Source organism: Hemiscyllium ocellatum, chromosome 1, assembly GCF_020745735.1.
Source record: "Hemiscyllium ocellatum isolate sHemOce1 chromosome 1, sHemOce1.pat.X.cur, whole genome shotgun sequence".
In the NCBI taxonomy this organism is placed as follows: Eukaryota; Metazoa; Chordata; class Chondrichthyes; order Orectolobiformes; family Hemiscylliidae; genus Hemiscyllium; species Hemiscyllium ocellatum.
In genome coordinates this window covers 64,373,993-64,397,659 of record NC_083401.1, presented here as the reverse complement: position 1 = coordinate 64,397,659, position 23,667 = coordinate 64,373,993, and the positions used below count along the sequence as shown (strand labels likewise).

General features: G+C 41.1%; 1 protein-coding gene across 1 annotated transcript in view; it reads right to left on the bottom strand.

Annotated features, from left to right (window-relative positions):
• The window catches only part of pik3c3 (phosphatidylinositol 3-kinase, catalytic subunit type 3), a 131,611-nt gene that overhangs the window by 61,225 nt on the left and 46,719 nt on the right, over window positions 1-23,667 (bottom strand). Inside the window, exons 5-10 of the mRNA XM_060829750.1 lie at window positions 23,375-23,461; window positions 23,057-23,152; window positions 22,432-22,503; window positions 15,225-15,329; window positions 10,394-10,486; window positions 9,682-9,867 (exon numbers count right to left, since the gene is read on the bottom strand). Of these exons, the coding sequence (XP_060685733.1) occupies window positions 9,682-9,867; window positions 10,394-10,486; window positions 15,225-15,329; window positions 22,432-22,503; window positions 23,057-23,152; window positions 23,375-23,461 (639 nt within the window). The remainder of the gene's footprint in view (window positions 1-9,681; window positions 9,868-10,393; window positions 10,487-15,224; window positions 15,330-22,431; window positions 22,504-23,056; window positions 23,153-23,374; window positions 23,462-23,667) is intronic.

Below are 23,667 nucleotides of genomic sequence, written 5' to 3'. Positions count from 1 at the left end.
CCTCCTTTATATTTTTGGCCAGTTTACCTTTGTACCTCATTTTTTCTCTGCATATTTCCTTCTTAGTAATCCTCAGTTGTTCTTTAAAAGCTTCCCAGTCCTCCGTTTTCCCACTTATCTTTGCTATGTTATACTTTTTCTCTTTTAACTTTATATGCTTCTTAACTTCCCTTGTCAGCCATGGCCACACATGCTTCCTCCTAGGATCTTTCTTCCTTTTTGGAATGAACTGATCCTGCATCTTCTGCATTATACACAGAAATATCCGCCATTGTTCCTTCACTGTTATCCCTGCTAAGGTATTGCACCATTGAACTTTGGCCAGCTCCTCCCTCATAGCTCCACAGTTCCCTTTATTCAACTGAAAAATTGTCACTTTTGATTGTACCGTCTCCGTCTCAAATTGCAGATTGAAGCTTATTGTATTATGGGGATGGGCAGGCGCCTCCTCATCACTGACGTCATGTACAGGAATGTTCCCCTGAGACTGATTAATGTGTACGCCCCAGTGGGTAAGAGTGAACGGTATGTCCAGGCCGGTCATTCTGGCCGGAGACTTCAACTGTATCATTGATGCAGTTGGACGATCCGGGCGGGGTGGGGGGGGCAGGAAGCTGGATGCCACGTCCAGAGCCCTGATGGACACAGAGAAAGATGCCAAGCTGCATGATGTCTTCAGCACCCCTGCAGACAGAGCGCAGCGTGGATACACCTGGTCACGGGCAGACGGGTCTATCCGCTAAAGGACAGATTACCCGTTTGTGTCCCGAATGCTCTCGGTCAGATCCACCGACGTCAAGCCGATGTTCTTTTCTGACCACTGCCTCTTGCTGGTCAACTGTCATCTACAGGACGAGCAGCGGGCTGATAAAGGAACGTGGAAGCTGAACACAAAGCTGTTGACCCCGGGAAATATTGAGGAGCTCAAGAGAGACTACACAGGTTGGAGACTGTGAAGCCCCTCTTTGAGTCCCCAGCGGACTGGTGGGAAACAGTAAAAGGGAACATCAGAGGTTCTTCATCCTCAAAGGTGTTCAGGAGGCAAGAGACAGCCGGGGGAAACTGTCCCAGCTCCAGGAAAGTATGTAGAACCTGCTCCTGCTGCAGATGATGGGGGTCGATGTCACAGAGGACCTCCTGGAGGTGAAGGGCCAGCAAGCCTCGCTCTTGGCTCGGAGGCCTCCAAGATAATCTTCCGGTCCAGGGTCCGCTCAGTGGAGCGGGATGAGACGTGTTCACGTTTCTCCTTCCAGAAGGTGCACAAAGAGAGCTCCGTGCTCAGCAGCCTGAAGGAAGAAGATGGCTCGATAACGTCATCACAGGCTGACGTCATGAGGATCAGCAAATCCTTCTATGCCAGTCTGTATGACGCGAAGCCAACCAACACGGAGGTCTTAGACGACAGAACATGGGAGAGGCTGGACCAGCCGCTATCTCTGGACGAGGTGACCAAGGCCCTCAAGTCCTTCGAAAAGAATAGAACTCCTGGAAGCGACGGCTTACCAGTCGAGCTCTATTCTGCTCTGTGGCACTTGATTGGCCAGGACCTGCTGGAGGTGTATGTCAGTATGCTTCGAGCAGGTGCCATGAGTGAATCCATGAGGAAAGGCACCATCACCCTCATCTACAAGCGGAAAGGAGAGAGGGAGGAACTCAAAGATTGGAGACCAATCTCACTGCTGAATGCGGATTACAAAATTCTGTCAAAGATAATCGCCAACCGGGTCAGGTCTGCTCTGGGGTCGGTGATTCACCCTGACCAGACCTGTGCTGTATCAGGCAGGAAGATCGCTGAGAGTCTCGCACTCCTCAGGGATACGATTGCCTACGTGCAGGACAGAGGGTTGGACACCTGCCTGATCAGCCTGGACCAGGAGAAAGCCTTTGACAGGATATCACACAGGTATACGAGAGATGTTCTCTCCAAAATGGGCTTTGGGGAGGGAATCTGCAATTGGATCAGACTGCTCTTCACCAACATTGTCAGTGCAGTCTCAATCAATGGGTGGGAATCAGATAGCTTACCAGTCAGGTCTGGAGTCAGGCAGGGCTGCCCTCTCTCTCCTGCCTTGTTTGTGTGCTGCATAGAGCCATTTGCCGAGTCCATCAGGAAGGATGCGAGCCTGAGAGGGGTGACTATTCCTGGCAGTGGGGATCTGCAGGTTAAGGCCTCCCTGTACATGGATGACGTCACCGTTTTCTGCTCGGATCTACTGTCCATGCGCAGATTCATGTGCATATGTGACCAGTTCGAACGGGCCTCGGGGGCTAAGGTAAACCGAGGCAAGAGCGAGACCATGCTCTTCAGGAACTGGGCCAACCGATCCTCGATCCCCTTCACTGTCAGGACCGACCACCTGAAGGTGCTGGGTATTTGGTTCGGGGGGGCTGGGGCGTGTGCCAAGTCTTGGGAGGAGTGTATCAGCAAAGTGAGGCAGAAACTGGGCAGATGGAAGTTACGGTCGCTCTCCATCACGGGAAAACAACTGGTCATCAGGTGTGAGGCACTGTCATTGCTGTTATCCGTGGTACAGGTCTGGCCTATTCCCAGAACCTGTGCCGCTGCAGTCACTCGGGCCATCTTCCAATTTATATGGAGGTCAAGGATGGACCAGGTCTGAAGGGACTCGCTGTACAAAGATCTCGGCAACGAGGGAAAAAATACACCCTGATGGCCACCTTTGTGTGTGGCTGGATCAAGCTGTGCATGGATCCCTGGTACGCAAACACTAAGTGTCACTACGTACTGAGGTTCTACCTGTCCCCGGTGTTGCGAAGGATGGGCCTGGCCTCGCTGCCGCGGAATGCTCCGAGTAGTTGGACCATTCCGTATCACCTGTCCTTCATGGGGAAGCTTATGAAGAAAAACGCCTTTGACCATAAGTCCATCAGAAAGTGGTCAGCACGTAGTGTCCTTGAGATGCTTAGGGAAAAGGAGAGGGCGGATCCTATCGAGCGGTTCCCTGAGCAGACTGTCGAAGCTATTTGGCAGAACGCCTCATCGCCAGAACATTCCAACAAGCACCAAGACATGGCTTGGCTGGTGGTGAGAAGGGCTGTCTGTGAGATCCTTTATGCACGCCCGGACTCTCAGCGCACTGCACGCTGCCTTCGAAGCAGCTGCGGAGGGAGGGGGGGGGGCGAGACCGTCACACACCTCCTTCTGGAATGTGCCTACGCAGAAGAAGTCTGGAGAGGAATGCAGTGGTGTTTGTCAAGGCTCGTCCCAAGCAGCGCCGTGACGCGGGACTCCATGCTCTACAGTCTGTTCCCTGTGAAGCACACCGAGATGAACATCAACTGTGCCTGGAGGATCATCAACTCGGTGAAGGACGCTCTCTGGGCAGTCCAAAACCTGTTGATCTTCCAGATGAAGGAGTTGACCTCGACTGAGTGTTGCAGACTGGCACATTCCAAGGTCCAGGACTACGTGTTGAGGGACGCGTTGAACTTGGGCAGCTGCCGCCAAGGCGCGGTGGGGAAAGACCACCATGTAACATCTGCCTGCCTAAGAAGAACAGGGGGCCCATGCAGTCATTTGGACTCTGCTGACGCCTCAGCTAAATATATGGACATATGATTGATAAACGTACAGACCTGGATATAAAAATGATAAATTCTGATCTCTGTATGGAAATGTTTACGTATGTATGGCATGACCAACTGTACAGACCATCAAATTCTTTTATGAATAAAGTATATTTTTGAAATTAAAAAAAAATCAGCTGAAGGTTGGCACCTTTGATGTAGTTGAGCTCAGAAGGAGGCTGAAATAGATTGTTCCACTTGACATTTCTGGCTGAAACTGTTTGGAAGTGTTTCAGTCTTGTCTTTGTTTCGAGATTTACCCATCATCAACCTCCTCCACTAGCGAATTGCTTAATTTTCCATCATCTTTTTCTGACTGGTTGCGGCAGGAATGCTTGTTTTGGCTTACACATGATGAAAGCCACATAAATACGATTTTTCACTCTAACCATGATCAGTTAACACCCCACTGATCTGCAGCAATATGCTCTCCAGGTCTTTACAATAGCAGAGAGCTTTGGATAGGTAATGATAGGGGTGATGATGAAGTGGAATTTGAAACTTGGAACCTGAGCATATCTCTACCTGATGCCACTGGGATTGTACCTTGCAAAAGTACCAGGAGAGAGAATAAAGATTTGTATTTGCAAAAGGATTCGTAACGTAATATTAGAATATCAAATGTGCTTTTTTTTTGAGTTACACAAATATTATTGTTTCCACCATTTTCTTGGGTTGTCCCTTTCTGGTTGCTATCTTAGCAAGTAGCTTTTCATTTGTGACAAATGACAAAATAAAAATTAATGTTGGATAACATCATGGTAAAGTACTGAAAGAGATGTTTCAAACTTAAACATATATTTCAGAATGCACACATGGCAAAGGTCATTCCAGACAAAAAGGAGAATTCAATGAGAAGGATAAAATACCCATGGGTAAACAAAGATGATCAAGAAAAGTATCCAAACCAAAACTAAAACTAAAGCCTAAGGGTGGGATTTTTTCTTTTAGGAAACAGTTATGAATGACTACAAAGCTTTTAAAGTGGGAGAAAAATGATTATGAAATCAAATTGGCAAATATAGAAAACAAAACAGCAAGAGGTTCTACAAGTATAGGAAAAGGAAATAGCTGAACCTTTACAGAATCTGAAAAATTGAGAACAGACAAAAGGGAAATAGCAAATAATGTAAATCAATATTTTGCATCAATCCTTCTAGGAGGACATAATAAACAGCCCAAAAGATAACAGATAAGCAAGGTGCTAGTTCTTGCAACAGTCCCTATCACTAGATATTTGATAAACAAATGGGACCAAAGGCAGACAAGTCGCTGGGACCAGTTGGCCTACATCCAAGAGTTTTAAAGGAAGAGCTGCAGAGACATTGGACACATTAGCCAAAATATTCCAGAACTCACTAGATTCTGGGAGGGTACTAAAGTTTGGAAAACTGCTCATGTGAAGCTCTTGTTCATGAACAAGAGGCAGGAAACAGGAAGCTATGCGCCAGTTAGGCTAACATCCTTCATTAGGAAAATACAGAGTCCATTGTTAAGAAAGAAACAGCAGGACACTTAGAAAAGCTTGATACATTAAACAGAGTCAACATTGTTTTATGTAAGGGTAACCATGTTTGACAAATTTGCTAGAGTTCTTTGAGGATGTAACATCCAGAGTTAATAAAGGGGAGCCAATAGACATGGTGTACTTGGAGTTTCCAAGGATCTTTGATAAAGTGCTACATAAAAAAATTATTGCACAAGACTACTAGTAGCTCGCAGTATTAGGATAACGTAAAAACATGGATTAAGGATTGGTTAATACCCAGACAGTGAGGATTAACCGGTCTTTTGGAAAAGCCTAATTAGTCAAGTGCCATAAGTTAGTCTAGCAACTGATAACACTCCTGATGATTTGGGGTGCCTTACAATTGTTACAAATATGTATGTCATGTTGCCTCTACTTATAGGATGCCAGTAGGGTCCAAACACAAGTATCCAATTACTTTGACTGCTGTTATCAATTGCAAAATTAACATGGATTGTGGGTTCCAGCAAACAAGACAATGTATTTGTGGATGAGCAACCAAAGGTTTCTGGCTTACGCCTGGAAACGCACCAGAGACAACACAATTTGAAAGAGATAGTCACTTTGACAGTCACTGGCGATGCGCAGCCAGCAGGTCCACTTGACAGATATTGTTCCAGCAGGATGCATATGTGCACAACCACCCAACACAAGCCCCAAGCCTCCAGATAAATTGTGCATTCTAATGTGACGGGAAAGCTTATTCTTTGCTTGTATGGTATGTTACACATATTGCTTCTTCATAGCTACATCATTTTGCTCATCCTCTCCCGAGATGCAGTAGGTCCACCGGGAGCAGGCTGGTGCTGTTCTCACTGATCGTTTTTGTCTTCATTAGGGGTTCAAAGTAAAAGAGTTTATATAGCACCCATTCAGATCTGTTAGGTCACAGCTCCAGAATGAAGGTCAGCCATATAAAACGTAAAATGTTGTAAAAGTTAACGCTCAGCACAAGAACAAAGCCTTTTTTAAAAAAAATCAAGAAAACTGCTTTGAATATCCAGTACCACTGAACATTTTACTTATTACATCTTTAGCCTCTTCATTGGAAGTCTCAATCAACATCACAAATGTTTTTTAAGTGGCCATTTTATTCACTGAAGTTGCACACAATTACATTGGGCACTAACCCTACCAGATACATAACAGAGCAGGCTTCCTGTAAACTAGAAACCCTTGCCCTTGTATAATTTCTGCATATACTAGGTTACATCACCCTTGCTAACCAGGGTTTAAGTGTTTTAGCAGGGTCAGAGATGGGGGTAAAAGAGGGGGAGGTGTGGCCTTGCTTGTCAAGAATAGTATTACAGTGGTGGAAAGGACGATGGAGGAAGACTTGCCATCTGAGGTAGTTTGGGTGGAGGTTAGAAATAGGAAAGGCGAGGTCACACTGTTAGGAGTTTTCTACAGGCCACCTAATAGTCCGAGAGAAGTAGAGGAAAGTATTGCGAGGATGATTCAGGAGAAGAGTGAAAGTAGCAGGGTGGTTGTTATGGGGGACTTTAACTTCCCAGATATTGACTGGGAAAGCTATAGCTCGAGTTCATTAGATGGGTCGGTGTTTGTCCAATGTGTGTAGGAGGGTTTCCTGACACAATATGTAGACAGGCCAACAAGAGGTGAGGCTATACTGGATTTGGTTTTAGGTAATGAACCAGGCCAGTTGTTAGACTTGGAGGTAGGTGAGCACTTCGAGGACAGTGACCACAACTCGGTGACTTTTACTCTGGTGATGGAGAGGGATAAGTGTGCACTGCAGGGCAAGAGTTATAGCTGGGGGCAGGGAAATTATGATGCGGTGAGGCATGACTTAGGATGCGTGGATTGGAAAAATAGGCTTCAAGGGAAGAACACAAATGATATGTGGAGATTGTTCAAGGAACAGCTATTGGGTGTCCTTGATAAGTATGTACCAGTCAGGCAGGGAGTAAAGGGTCTTGTGAGGGAGCCGTGGTTTAATAAGGAATTGGAATCCCTTGTGAAAGGGAAGAGGGCGGCCTATGTAAAGATGAAGCGTGAAGGTTCAGTTGGGGCGATTGAATGTTATAAGGTAGCCAGGAAGGATCTAAAGAGAGCTAAGAGCAGCGAGAAGGGGACATGAAAAGTCCTTAGTTGGTAGGATTAGGGAAAACCCAAAGGCTTTCTATAGGTATGTCAGGAATAAAAGGATGACTAGGGTAGATATCAGTCCAGTGAAGGATAGTAGTGGGAAGTTGTGCGTGGAGGCGGAGGAGATTGGAGAGACACTAAATCAATACTTTTTGTCAGTATTCATTCAGGAACAGGACACTGTTGCTGATGTGAATATTGAGTCACAAGTGATTAGAATGGATGACCTTGAGGTATGTATGGAAGAGGTCTGGGGAATACTGGAAAGGATGAAAATAGATAAGTCCCCTGGGCCTGATGGCATTTATCCTAGGATCCTCTGGGAAGCTAGGGAGGAGATAGCGGAGCCATTAGCCTTGATTTTTATGTCGTCATTGTCTACGGGAACAGTGCCAGAAGACTGGAGGATAGCGAATGTGGTCCCCTTGTTCAAGAAGGGGAGTAGGGATAGCGCGAGTAACTATAGGCCAGTGAGTCTCACTTCTGTTGTGGGCAAAGTCTTAGAGAGAATTGTAAGGGATAAGATTTATGAACATCTGGATAGGAATAATGTAATCAAGGATAGTCAGCATGGTTTTGTGAAGGGCAGGTTGTGCCTCACAAACCTTATTGAGTTCTTTGAGAAGGTGGCCAAGGAAGTGGATGAGGGTAAAGCAGTAGATGTGGTGTATATGGATTTTAGCAAGGTGTTCGATAAGGTACCCCATGGTAGGCTAATGCAAAAACTACGGAGGTATGGCATTGAAGGTGCATTAGAGGTTTGGATTAGGAATTGGCTGGCTGGAAGGAGACAGAGGGTAGTAGTTGATGGACTAGGTTCATCTTGGAGTGCAGTTCCTAGCAGTGTTCCACAAGGATCTGTTTTGGGACCATTGCTGTTTGTCATTTTTATAAATGACCTAGAGGAGGGGCTTGAAAGCTGGGTGAGCAAGTCGGTGCTCACGATGACACGAAAGTCGGTGGAGTTGTGGACAGCGAAGGAGGATGTGGCAGGTTACAGCGGGATATAGATAAGTTGCAGAGCTGGGCAGAAAGGTGGCAAATGGAGTTCAATGTAGCTAAGTGTGAAGCCATTCACTTTGATAGGAGTAACAAGAAGATGGATTACTGGGCTAATGGTAGGCTACTTGGTAGTGTGGATGAGCAGAGGGATCTTGGTGTCCATGTACACAGATCTCTGAAAGTTGCCACCCAGATAAATAGTGCTGTGAAGAAGGCATATGGTGTACTGGGCTTTATTGGTAAGGAATTGAGTTCCGAAGTCCTGAGGTCATGTTGCAGTTGTATAAGACTCTGGTGCGGCCTCATCTGGAGTATTGTGTGCAGTTTTGGTCGCCATACTATAGGAAGGACGTGGAGGCATTGGAACGAGTGCAGAGGAGGTTTACCAGGATGTTGCCTGACATGGTAGGAAGATCGTATGAGGAAAGGCTGAGGCACTTGGGGCTGTTCTCATTGGAGAAAAGAAGGTTTAGGGGAGATTTGATAGAGGTGTACAAGACGATTAGGGGTTTAGATAGGGTTGACAGTGAGAACCTTTTTCCGCTAATGGAGTCAGCTGTTACTAGGGGACACAGCTTTAAATTAAGGGGTGGCAGGTATAGGACAGATGTTAGGGGTAGATTCTTTACTCAGCGGGTTGTGAGTTCATGGAATGCCCTGCCAGTAGCAGTGGTGGACTCTCCCTCTTTATGGTCATTTAAGCGGGCATTGGATAAGCATATGGAGGTTATTGGGCTAGTGTAGGTTAGGTAGGCTTTGGTCGGCGCAACATTGAGGGCCAAAGGGCCTGTACTGCGCAGTATTTTTCTATGTTCTATGTATGGATGAGCAGTTTATCCAACACTGAAACATGCACACAAAAAACAACTTTTCCAAGAACTCTATCAGGCTCCACAACTTGATCCTTGATCATTGTCAATATATTAACTGATGTGGAGGTGCCAGTGTTGGACTAATGTGGACAAAGTTAAAAATCACACATCACCAGGTTATAGTCCAACAGGTTTATTTGGAAGTACGAGCTTTCAGAGAGCTTCTTCTTCATCATGTAACTAGTGGGGCAGGATCATAAGACACTGAATTTGCTAGTTACTGGATGATGGAGTGCTCTGAAAGCTAGTACTTCCAAATAAACCTGTTGGACCATAACCTGGTGTTGCGTGATTTTTTAAACTAAATATGTAACCAATTATCAAAAGATAGTCTAAGCGACTGGGAATGATTTTTTAAAAAATCCCCTTGCTCTCAAATTTTGAAAAAGTTTGATAAATTTATTACAAATGTGTTAGAAATTAGAACTTGAAATGCAGGCTTCTTGATAACATTCTTCAGTATCTTCAACACTAACCCAATGCTTCGTATCAGCACCAAGTGTATTAATAAGCTACTCAAACAAATTAATTCACAAAAGGTCCCACAAAAGTTTAATCTATTTTAACATATAATATTCTTACCTCATCATCTGCTTGTTGTAACCTAGCAACAGCATACCGCCTTACAGTTGGATTAGTGAACTGGGAGGAAAGCAACTCTAGACCATCTTCCACATCCATTGGTTTCCACTTTCCTAATAACTCCAAGGCTTGTTTAGCTTCTTGGGCCAAGTCCCAGTTTACACACTTTAAAAATTTAGTCAAAGCCTACAGAAGAAAACAACAACATATTGTAAAGCAATTTTACAAATCAAGTTTTGCATTTCCATAGCTGTCTTGGGTATTTGCTTTGCAAACTACTACTTCAAGTTTCATGAGAAATGGTAACTATGAATGGCCTTGAATACTAACATTATTGCATAAGGCAAGACAGTCAGAAAGATACTGCCAAAATGAATGCAAGTGTTGTTGAATCATTTCAGATGGAGTATTTCGAGACATTATAATATTGTAATGATACTAATGATACATTATGAGTGCTCAATATCAACCCTATAGCATGAGCAGAAAATTATTTTTTACAGTAAACTCTTCCCTATTATTGAAAACATGCATAAATGGATATTTTAGTCAATTTGCCCAAGAATTATAATGATAATAGGAATAGGAATATGCAAACTAATCTACAATTATTGGTGTCAATCACTGCATGTATAACAAATTATTCAATTTGAATCAAAACAATCATGAAATCTTTGCCATTAAGATTAACACTATATTAAAAAAAACTTACCTTTTCTTGGTTGGTGAGATAATATCTAAATTTCCAAACTAGATCTTGCTCTTCAGAAGACAGTAGTTTAGTGGGAGGATAATTTAAAATAATCTAGAAAAAAAAAGTGACTTCTTATAAACACTGTATAGTATATTGTAGATTATACTTAATACACTATGAAAAGTTAATTGCATAAAAGATGTGCAAGTTAAGAAATACAGTAAGAAGTTTCATAAGACAAGAAAGATAATTTTGAGGCGAAGGTTATTCAAGTAAAGGAACAGGCAACTTTTCTACTTCAGACATTGTGATTAGTTTTCCCCTTTCCCAAATTGCCAAGATTTTTGTAAAGTCTGAATCACATCAGCACAAACACAATTCTCTCTATGCATCTGTTAAAAACAAATATGCAAACTTCTCCATGCAGAGCTTCAATTCCATATTTGATTAATAACAACCTTTACAACAATACAGCATTGAGATATGCAGTGATCTAACATGGAAAAACTGTGTTACGTTCAAGTACAAATTAATTATTTTCTTCCTCACAACAGCAGAGATGCTCGAAGAAACCCAGTTATCAATGACAAGGACAAAAAGCACAACATCCCTCCTAAATGTAGATGCTTGTGCCCCTAAGTTTCAATAGAAGGAGCATCTGAACTGACCTGCAGCTGAGGCAATTCTACTATCAGCAACTGAACTACTTTAACTTTATCTAACAGAAGTGCATAAGAAGTGATAGATTAATGAGATCATCATCACTCTGCTGCCAGTAATGCCATTATTTTCAATCTGTAGTTGGAATAGCCCAAAATGTGCTATTTATTTCATCTCAATAACCAGTGAATTGTTGTACTTCTCCCACTGATATTTTTTTTGAACAAACACAATTGAGTAACCAAATTTCAATCTATTGTAATCAAGATTCTAGCAAGTAGAATAAATCTGAACATTCCATTCAGTTACAGGTCTACATTTATACTAGGAGAAAATGAAGACTGCAGATGTTGGAGATCAGAGCAGAAAAATGTGTCACTGGAAAAATGCAGCAGGTCAGGCAGCATCCAAGGAGCAGGAGAATTGATGTTTTGGGCATGAGCTCTTCTTCAGGAATTCCTGAAACATCGATTCCCCTCCTCCTTGGATGATGCCTGACCTGCTGCACTTTTCCAGCGACACATTTTCGGCTACATTTATACTACTACTTTAGAGTTGTTGCAAATTGATTTCTATTAAGCTTGTAATATAAATCCAGCAAAAATAAAGACTCCCCATAGGAGACAGCCTGAAACAGCATGAGCTGACATTGGATGAAGCATAATTCTAATTCAGTGTCAAAACTACTGCATATTACAAAGTGTTCAGAAGCTCATTTGAAGCAATGACAGGAAAGCCATTCACACTACATTCTCAAAACCCATTTTCACTCAAAGCACATGGACTGAAGAATTCTCAAACTCCTAAGCACTGGACTAGAATAAACACTATAGTTAGCACAGACCAATAATTTAAAAAAAAGAATCTGCAGATGGCACCATGAAGGTATCAAATTGCTAAAAGAAAGTCTTGTTCACTAATGCTCTATAAAAAATAAAATTCACTGTCTTGCATTGTCTGATTCATGTAAAACACAATCACATTTTCAAAAGGCCACAGGGGTGGGCAATAAATTCCAGCTTTCCCAGTGTTTAATACAACCCAATAAGTTAATTAAAGAAATAAATTTGGAAATATACATAAAAATAGGTGACAAGAAATTATCTAGGATTGTATAATATGCTTCACGTTCTCAGACAGTCCAAAGTAACCAGTCAATGAAGTCCTGTTGCAGATAAAATGCATGTAGCCATGTCCACAAACATATAACAAAATAGCTGACCAGTTAATTTGTGGATCGGATTGGAGGGATAGATGTTGACCAAGATATCAAAAGCTCCTTGCTCTTCTTCTGATGTGATACAGAATTTGAATGCAAATCTCTCCAAGCGACAATTGTTCTGACAATGCAGTATCCACTTTGTTTTACATGTTAAACATTAGCTTAGCTTGTGTATTCAAGGGCTGAAGTGAACCTTTAACCCTGAGCACTGAAGTCAACTCAAGCTGGTCCCTGTTAAAAGCAATTTTACTCAATCTCAGAACCAAGGTGGCAAAAACAGCTAGAATAATTTTGAGCATTCCTTTGCTGCATTAACATAGTGAAATATACCGATATATTTCACAAATGCATTTAATGCCTGGAAAGGACTTGGCCTGAATTAGGACAGGGGCCACAGAGCTTTGAACAATCTCAAGTTTACAGTGTGTAGAATATGGAAAGACAACCAGGAGAACATTGGAGAGTCAAGCCGAGAGGTGACAAAGAAATGCATGAGAGTTTCTGAAGCAGATGAACTGAGGGAATTTTTTAGTCAGAAGAAATTGTAGATGTTGTTGTCTTTTTTTGCCTTAGTCTTGGTTTTAGTCTGTCCTTGAAAGCTCAACCTGAGGTCTAATATCTCAGCAAGATTACAAACAGTCTGGTTCCGTTTTACACAGTTGTCTGGGAATGCGATTTGTGACAAGGATCAATCTTTCCAATATCTAGATTGAGGAAATTTGTGCTCATGTAGCACTGAATATCATTAAGGATTACTTAGAGACAACAGAGAAATCAAGAGAGGTCGTGGTGACGATATGATAGAATTGAATGTTGTCAGTGCGCAAGTGGAAACTGATTTTCAAATTTCAGATGATGTAATCAAGGGACAAAATGTAGATGAGAAATAGGAGAGGATGAAGGATAGATCATAGGAACATAAAAACTAACTATGAATGAGCACAAAGAAAAATCATTGCAGGTGATCCTCTGTGTACAGCAATATATGTCACTTTAACTTAGTGACAATCTCCACTTCCATTAACATCCTTGGAATCAGGTTTCTTATCGACTTAAGTATCAGAAACATTTCCAATACCTTCCACTTTTGATCTCAAACCTTTCTCGTGAATGAATTTCCACTTCTGTTACCATGACCTGGGCAGCATCTGCCTAGGACAGATACCGTTTGATCTAAAAACCAAAGGATTGCAGATTCTGGAGATCAGAAATGTTAACTCTGCTTTCTCTCCACAGGTGCTGCAAGACCTGCTGAGCTTTTGCAGCAATTTCTGATTTTGTTCCATTTGATCTACTTCGCCCACCTCATTCCCAAGAACCAAATCTTGGCAGTGCCTGCTATTTGTTTCAGTACACGTACTGCTGTAAGAAATTCTTCTAAACACAATTCAGGACTACTTCCCCCTCACTGTCGCTTACATTGGCACTCTCTTATTCAACGTATAGGTAAGTAAAATGTCCCTCATCATGACTACTGAATGATGCTCATTCCTCTCTCTCCAATGTATTTGCAGATTTGTTCCTCTATAACTCTCCAACTAGTTGCTGTCTATATATTAGACTCAGCAATTTAGTTGCACCCTAATTCCATTGCTGCAGTCAAAATGATGCCATCCTTGAAACCTCTGAAATATCTGTTTTCTTCAATACTGTGATATTCACTGAATAGAAATACCTCTGAGAACGCAAAGCATATTATACAGTCCTAGATAATTTCTTGTCACCTTCCTTTTTCTCTTTTCTATATCTTTTCTTGTAACTCGGAATATTTGAACATCAAGTCCTGCTGTTCATTAAACCAGAGCTCCATTATAACCACACCCTAATTCTACAATTTGATCTGTGCCTACAACTCCCCAATCTTATTAACAATACTCCATGCATTCACTTTCATGCAGTGCAACACTGATTTCAAACTCATTACTTTCTCCCTTATTCTGACTCAAGTTATTAAATATTGTTTTCTTTATTTTAATGCTATCTGCCTCATGCAGCATTTTGTGCACTCTGATATTACTTTCTAATATTCTTTCCTGGTTTGCACATCCCTACTGAATTAGTTTAACCTCTTCCTGATAATTCTAGCTCAACATCCTGCAAGGAATTCAGTTCTGGCTTGGTTCAGATGCAATCTGTCCAATTTGCACAGATGCTAGTTCCTCCAGAGCCAGTACCAGTGTCTCAGGAAGGCTTCTCTACTGCACTATCTTTCCAATCATGCATTCACCTGGTTTTTCTTCCCATTTCTGTACTCACTTGCACATGGCACTGGGAACAATCCAGAAACTGCTACTTCAGAGGTTTGATTTTTTTTTCCCCTAAATTAGATCCCTAAGTTACAATTACAGGACTACATCCCCTGTCCAAACCATGTTAGCAGTATGACTACAACCTCTGACGGTTCGCCCTGCCCAGAAGAATATCTTGCAGCTATCTTGACATCCCTGACCTTAGCAGAGGTGACCACAGACACACCTAACTGAAGGATCCTTTATCTGCCCTGGTCACTTTCTTCTCTTCTGTACATTTGGGCTACCTGTGCTGCCACAGCCCCAGCTCTTACTGTACTCTTTCAAGGATTAATTGCCCTCCCCGATATCCAGAATGGAAAACTGGTTTAACAAGCACCTCAGTATATGTATACTTTTCTTTTGGATTTCCCAGGAGTTACCCATTCCCTATTTGTCTGCTTCTCAGATACATTTAGCTGCTGTTTGAGCTCCAAATCCTAGACTTAATTATAAACATATTTATATATTGAACGGCAGATAAAACCTGGAACTCAAACGTAAGCAGTCGGAAGCAATTTTTAAAGGTAATTTGCCTACGGAACTAATTTGTCTACGGACGTATGAATGAAATTAAAGATCTAATAAATATAATTTAAGTTACAAGACTATTCAAAAGTCAAATGTTCAATATTTTTTGATGCATTTTTCAGAAAATATTTTGAGAATTTCTACTTACATTAAGCTGGTCACGGGTAGCAGCATTTGGCTTCAGGTCATGATCCGAAGGTCCACTTCTCAAGCTTCGAGCAAGTTTATGATGCTTGCTTTCTACTAAATTCTCCTATAATTTAAAAAAGAAGTTACTCAGGTTCCTGATTTATACAAACCAATTGGATTTCTTTAAATTAATGTATTTAAAGTTATCATTTTATGTAAGCTGTATGTTAGTCAAACAGAGATACATTAACACAGGATAATGAAAAATCTGTCATCTGCAAATACTTCCCTGCCAGCAAGAGCAACTGCAAACTTGATACCAGACAAGACTATTAACATTTTCTAAGAAATCTGAAACCCAACCTAAAAGAAAGAACGAAGCCACCAGATTCCAAGGATTAAAACAATAAAATGATCACAATCAAACAAAGCAAATGCTGAATTCTACATTAGCTAACCTCCTAATCTTCAAAACCCAAATTCAAATAAGGTTAAACATCAATTAACAGTTAAATCGCAGTTAATTATAAACCATATTTACGCATAAAATGGCTGATAAAACTATGACAGAACTTACAAATTGGTTCAGCAGTCTATTCAGCACACAAGTCATCAAACTCAAATCACAGAGCAGTTTAAACCCTGCTTTTCATCAAGAAGAAATAGAGGAACTGAAATTCTAAGTTGTAGTCTAATCCCAAGGCAACAGAGGTAAAGAACCATAATTCCATGGGTATAGCATTCACCAGAAATGGCACATATTTGCAGGACCTCAACTCTGCCTGTATGGTGAATAGCCACTAAGTGGGATTTTCAAGTAACAGAAATAGCGGCAGCTGTGTATTTGTTTATTTTCAATTTCTAGAACCTATCCTCATCAGTTTTCCTGCACCACATCACTGGATTCATCAACTTCTACTGGGATCTGAGCGCCCTGGGACATTTTATATTGTTCAACTAGGTTGAACATGCCAGAGATCTCGGTTTTAAGCCTCATTCACCGCAAAGGTAAGTTTGTTTTCTCAGCTTCCCTTTTCATATAGTATTTGTCGAAACAAGAATTCAAGCTTTGTGGGTAAAAGGGGAACTGTGGACGTGCTGTACTCTATTTCCAATAAGGAATGATATAATATGTCAGTTAAAAAAGATAAAACAGAAAATAAAAGATTGTGGTGTAGGTGGTAAGTTATTAACATGAATGGAAGATTGCTTAACTAACAGCAATCATATGAGCAAAGGTTGGAAATGTTGGGCCTGCAAACATTGAATCCTAGAAGAATGAGAGGTGACCTCATTGAAATATATTCCATCCTAAACAGATGAGACAGTTTTGCTACTGGTAAGATGTATTTCCCGATTGAGATGTGAACTGGGGATATTAAGGATCCCAATTAAACCAGAGATGAGAATTACTTTCTCTGTGGTTGTTAGCATGTGAAACACCCTTCTCCAGAAAGCAGTGAAGATAGGGTCATTGAACAACGTTAAGGAGGTTAATTATATTTTTGATTGCTAAGCAAGTCAGAGGCTAATGTGATAGATAGGAAAGTAAAATAAAGACCACAATCAGATCATCCATAATCATATCAAATAGCAGCCTAGTTTCAAGGGGGTAAATGACACAATGCTGTCCCTAATTTGCATGTTCCAGATCCATCACAATGCATAACAAAGTTCACTTCAATACAATCAGCAACATGGAAAATCCCTAACAAACAGAAAATATTGCAGAAACTCAGCAGATCTAGCAGCATTTGTGGAGAGAGAAACAAAGTTCATGTTTCAAGTCTAGTATGACTCTGACTCTACGCCTTTTCTCCTCACATCTTCTGCATTTGTTCAAGATGTTGAGCATCCGTAGAATTTTGCTTTTATTATAAAGTATCACAAAATAGAGGGAAATATTCCTAGACTGCAAGTTGATTTCAGAAAGTCATATCTAGTAGTTAATTATGTTGGTAGCAGCTCAAGTAATAAATCATTAAATTTTGTTCTTACATCATCAATTTAGAGTCACAGAATCATAGAGATGTACAGCACAAAACCAGACCCTTCAGTCCAACTCATTCATGCCGACCAGATATCCCAACCTAATCTAGTCCCACTTGCAAGATCCCAACCCATGTCCCACCAAACCCTTCCCATTCATATACCCATCCAGATGCCTTTTAAATATTGCAATTGTACCAGCCTCCACCACTTCCTCTGGCAGCTCATTCCACACATGTACCACCCTGTGCATGAAAGAGTTGCCCCCTTAGGTCACTTTCATATCCTTCCCCTCTCATCCTAAACCTCTGCCCTCTAGTTCTGGACTCCCCCACCGCAGAGAAATGACTTTGTCTATTTATCCTATCCATGCCCCTCATGATTTTATGAACCCCGCACCCTCCAACACTCCAGGGAAAACAGCCCCAGTCTATTTAACCTCTCCCTATAGCTCAAATCCTCCAACCCTAGCAACATCTTTGTAAATCTTTCCTGAACCTTTTCAAGTTTCACAACATTCTCCTGATAGGAAGGAGACCAGAATTGCATGCAGTTTTCCAAAAATGGCCTGACCAACATCCTGTATGTATAGCCACAACATGACCTCCCAACTCCAATACTCAATGCTCTGACCAATAAAGGAAAGCATACCAAACGCCTTCTTCACAATCCTATCTACCTGCAACTCCACTTTCAAGGAGCTACAAACCTGCACTCCAAGGTCTCTTTGTTCAGCATAACTCCCTAGGACTTTACTATTAAGTGTACAAGTCCTGCTAAGAGTTGCTTTCCCAAAATGCAACACCTCACAGTTACCTAAATTAAACTCCATCTGCCATTCCTCAGCCGATAGGCCCATTTGATCAAGAACCCATTGTAATCTGAGGTAACCATCTTCACCATCCATGACACCTCCAATGTTGGTGTCATCTGCAAAATTACTAATAATATCTACAATATTCACGTCAAAATCATTTATATAAATGGTGAAAAGTAGTGGAACCAGCACCGATCCTTGTGGCATTCCACTGGTCACAGGCATCCAGTCTGAAAAACAACTCTCCACCACCACCCTCTGTTTTCTACCTTTGAGCAAGTTCTGTATCCAAATGGCTAGTTCTCCCTGTATTCCATGAAATCTAACCTGGCTAATCAGTCTTCCATGGGGAACCTTGTTGAACGCCTTACTGAAATCCAAATAGATTAGATTAGATTAGATTAGATTTACAGTGTGGAAACAGGCCCTTCGGCCCAACAAGTCCACACCGACCCGCCGAAGCGCAACCCACCCATACCCCTACATTTACCCCTTACCTAACACTACGGGCAATTTAGCTTGGCCAATTCACCTGACCCGCACATCTTTGGACTGTGGGAGGAAACCGGAGCACCCGGAGGAAACCCACGCAGACACGGGGAGGACGTGCAAACTCCACACAGTCAGTCGCCTGAGTCGGGAATTGAACCCGGGTCTACAGGCGCTGTGAGGCAGCAGTGCTAACCACTGTGCCACCGTGCCGCCCATAATCACGTCCACTGCTTTGCCCTCATCAATCCTCTTTGTTGCTTCTTCAAAAAATTCAAAGAAGATTGTGAGACATGATTTCCCATGCACAAAGCCATGTTGTCTATTCCTAATCAGACCTTGTCTTTCCAACTAAGTGTAAATCCTGTCCCTTGGGATTCCTTCCAACAACTTGCCCACCATTGTAAACAGCCTTCCAGTCACAAAGACACTGGTTGACCATTTCCCTTTGCTGCCTACCACCTGAATAGGAAGGGTTTGGAGGGATATGGGCCAGGTGCTGGCAGGTGGGTCTAGATTGGGATATCTGGTCGGCATGGATGAGTTGGACCAAAAGGTCGGTTTCCTTGCTGTAGATCTCTAAGACTCTATGACTACCCAAGACAGGCTCACCGTTCCCTGGCTTATTCTTATCAACTTTCTTAAACAGTGACACCATGTTAGCCAACCTCCAGTCTTCTAGCACTCACCTGTGACTATCGATGATACAAATATCTCAGCAAGAGGCCCAGCAATCACTTCCCACAGATTCTAGGGTACACCTGATCAGGTCCTGGGGATTTATCCACCTTTATACATTTCAAGATATCCAGCACTTCCTCCTCTGTAATATGGACATTTTTCAAGACATCACCATTTATTTCCCTACATTCTATGTCTTCCATGTTATTCTCCACAGTAAACATGGATGCAAAATGCTCATTTAGTATCTCCCTCATCTCATGCAGCTCCACACAAAGGCACCCTTGTCGATATTTGAGTGGCCCTATTCTCTCCCTAGTTACGCTTTTGTCCTTAATGTATTTGTAAAAACCCTTGGATTCTCCTTAATCCTATTTGCTAAAGCTATCACATGTCCCCTTTTTGCCCTCCTGATTCCCCTCTTTAGAATACTTTAAAGACAGTAGGAGTATACTTAAGAATCACTCGATGTATCTAGTCTATACTTGACATATGCTTCCTTCTTTTTCTTAACAAAACCCTCAATTTCTCTAGTCATCCAGCATTCCCTACACCTACCAGCCTTTCCTTTCACCTAACGGGAGTATACTGTCTCTGGACTCTCATTATCTCATTTCTGAAGGCTTCCCGTTTTCCAGCCGCCCCTTTACCTGTCCCCAATCAGCTTTTGAAAGTTCTTGCCTAATACCATCAAAATTAGCCTTCTTCCAGTTTAGAACTTCAATTTTAGATATGGTCTATCCCTTTTCCATCACTAGTTTAAAACTAATAGAATTATGGTCGCTGGTCCCAAAGTGCTCCCCCATTGACACTTGCTTTGTTTCCCAAGAGTAGGTCAAGTTTTGCACCTTCTCTAATAGGTACATCCACATACTGAATCAGAAAATTTTCTTGTACACACTTAACAAATTCCTCTCTATCTAAACACTTACACTACGGCGGTCCCAGTCTATGTCTGGAAAGTTAAAATCCCCTATCATAACCACCCTATTATTTTTACAGATAACTGAAATCTCTTTATAAATGTGCTTCTCAATTTCCCTCTGACTATTAGAGGGTCTATAATACAATCCCAATAAGGTGATCATCCCTTTCTGATTTCTCAGTTCCACCCAATAACTTCCCTGGATGTATTTCTGGGAATATCCTCCAGAAGGACAGCTGTAACGCTATCCCTTATCAAAACACCACTCCCCCTCCTCTTGCCTCCCTTTCTATCCTTCCTGTAGAATTTGCATCCTGGAACATTCAACTGCCTGTTCTGTCCATTCTTAAGCCATGTTTCTGTAATTGCTATGATAACCCAGTTCCACGTTCCTAACAATGCCCTGAGTTAATCTGCCTTCCTTGTTAGGCCTCTTGTATCGAAATAAATGAAGTTTAATTTATCCGTCCTACCTCATTATTTGCTTTGTTCCTGCCTGCCCTGACTGTTTGACTCACTTCTTTTTTCAGCTGTACCAGTCTCAGATTGATCTCTTTTCTCACCATCACCTTGGGACCCACAACCTCCACATTACTAGTTTAAATCCTCCTGAGCAGCTCTCGCAAATTTCCCTGCCAGCATATTAGTCCCCTCCTGATTCAGGTGCAATCCATCCTCCTTGTACAGGTCACTTCTACTCCAGAAGAGATTCCAATGATCCAAAAACGTGAATCATTCTCCTCAGCCATGCATTCATCTGCTCTATCCTCCTTGTTATTTGTTGTATTCCAGTACAAATTTCAGTCAACCAACTCCACAAGCTCTATTTACACAGTGCTCAACATAAAATTCCAAAGATGCTGCACGGGAACAATTATCTCAGTATAAGTGTCACTGAATTACCTCACATGATATCTTCCTAATTAGTTCAAAGTTTAATCACAGATTAGATTTTAAGGAGAGAGAATGGAAAAGAAGGAAATAGAAAAGATTAGGAAGACATTTCAAAGCTTAAGACAAAAACAGCTGAGGGATGGCTGCTTATCGAAGAATGAAAGAAAGCTAGATTGCCAGAGATAGGAAAAGATTTGAAAATAGGGATTATATTTTCCAAAGATACAAAACCAGTTACAAACCAGGAACCAATGTAAGAAAGTCAACTGAGGAGTATCGATTAAATGATACTTGACGTGAGTAAGGTAGTTTAATGGAGTTCCGAAGGAGTTCAAACTTTACAGTTGGAAACAGGAATAGTTCAGTCTAAGAGTACCAAAATCATAGATGAGATTTGCAGCAGCAATTGAGCTAAAGCAGGGCAGAGAGGCTGATGTCATAGAGGCAAATAAAGATGGTCTTGGTAGAGATGATTTGGGGGTCAGATGTTTAGCTCAGGGTCAAATATGATGCTATGGCAATGGTTATTCTGTTTCAGACAAAGCTGGTGCTCAGGGAGCGCATGGTTTGCAATGGAGACGCAAAGACTGTGGCTTCAGGCTTCCCAACATTTGACAGAAGGAAATTTCAGCTCAAGTCATATAGAATTATGGACATGAATTATCCAAATCAGAAAGAGAGAGCACATTTTGGGAAAATTGGTGGTGGGCGTACAGCTAGGTGTTGTCAGGAAAAGCTAGACAGGCTGGGCCTGCATCCTACGGAGTTCAGAAGTGTCAGAGATGATTTAATTGAAACATATACAATCCTGAGGGTACTTGAGTAGGAGAATGCTGAAAGCACGTTTCCTCCTGTGGGAGAATAGGGTCATAGTCTAAAAACAAGGGAGCACCCATTTAAAACAGAGATTAGGTAACATTTCTTTCTGCAAGGATTGAGACACTTTGGAATTCCTTTGTTCAAAAGCAGTTGATGCAGAATTTTTTTTTGTATGGCAGTGGTGGATAGATTTTTGATTACCAAGGAGACTAAATATTGTGGGCAAATGTAGACTAGAGATTAGAATCAGAACAGCTGTCATCTTATTCAATGGCGAACAGGCCTGAAGGACCATGTGGTTGATTCTTGTTCCTTGTTTGTATGCATCCAAAGAATGTTAAAATTGTACTTCTAGATATAGAAGGAATGTTCCAAATACAATTTCAATCATAACCCACAATTATTGCGCAAACTGTTGATAGAAGTATTTTTTTAAAATTGATTTTTAAATATACTAAGCAATGGGTGTAACTTTAGCAAATCTTGCATTTGTCAAGCAGCCTCATGTCTGTTCAACGTTCACAGCAAGGTGTATTGAAAATCCTTTAAATATTCTGTTGAAGAAAATGAAAAAAATTTTAATAGAATAGTGTATTTTGAAGTTGTACATACCATTGACATCTGAGGGTCTGGCACTTTGACAATCTCTGAGCTTGTTAGATTTGGAGATGATTCATCACCATCCTAATTAAAAATGCATTTTGAGGGGGAAAAAGCAATTAATCTAAGAAGTATCAATAGAAATGGTAAAAAATTGAGCATTTTTCAGTTTCATCTGAATGTCAAAGGTATCCATAAAAGACACAACACATTGTCTTGAAACAGAAAGTACAGTTGATTTCTTAGGCAATGAATTGATTAACTGAAATTATATCGCAATTTAAAATATATCAATGAAACATATCTACACATTTTAGATCCCAGATTATAGTGAGGTTCTAGCATTGCACTGCAACTACTTCATGCACCAAAAATTTATCACTAAGTACTTTTCACAGTTCAAGTTTTGACAATATGACACATTTGCAGGGACCATCAACAAAGTGCAAATAAATGGAAGCACTAAATCTCTGTGCCTCCTATTAGAACTAAAAATGTGATAAGCCAAGGTTTAGTAAAACAATACTACTCAAGAGAAAAAATGTTTTTGTGCATGCATTCGGAGCAAACCAACAATATCTGTCATGCAAATTTACATCAAAGTTTGGAAAACGTTTGGCAAAAACCATTAACAAACCTTTTCATAATAAACAATACTGTATTCTTTGTCTTCAGATTTAACACGTGGAAATTCAACCATAAGATACATAAAATTAGAGCTTCTTTTTTCACTCTGCAACAAAAAGAAAGATGTGAATTAATAAACATTTTGCCTTTATCAAAATGAAAGTTTTCACTGAAGTGATATTACAAAGCTTTTATTTCAAGTTAATCAAATAAGACACGGGAACTCGGACTGAAATATACACAAGAAAATATATCCAAAAATAAAAAAAAATTCAAAGCACATATCAATGTGTATTAATAAAATACTGCTCCAACAAATTCAGCTTACCTCATTTATCATCTCTATCTCTCTAAAAGTAAGTCGATCCAACCAATCAACCTTCACCATGTGACCTTGGCGATGCGCTTTGGTGAGCTTTAAGGAAATAAACAAAATCAAATGGACAAAAATCTAGAGGTGTTTAGTTTAATTGGTGATAAAAGTAATCCAAAATAGTTAATCAGAAACCAGAAATGATCAAATCGACTGCATACTAATTCACAATGGACAACAGAATTTTTAGTAATCACAGAGTGATTGAAAAATAAGCAGCATTTTAAAACCGTGCAAATGTACATTAA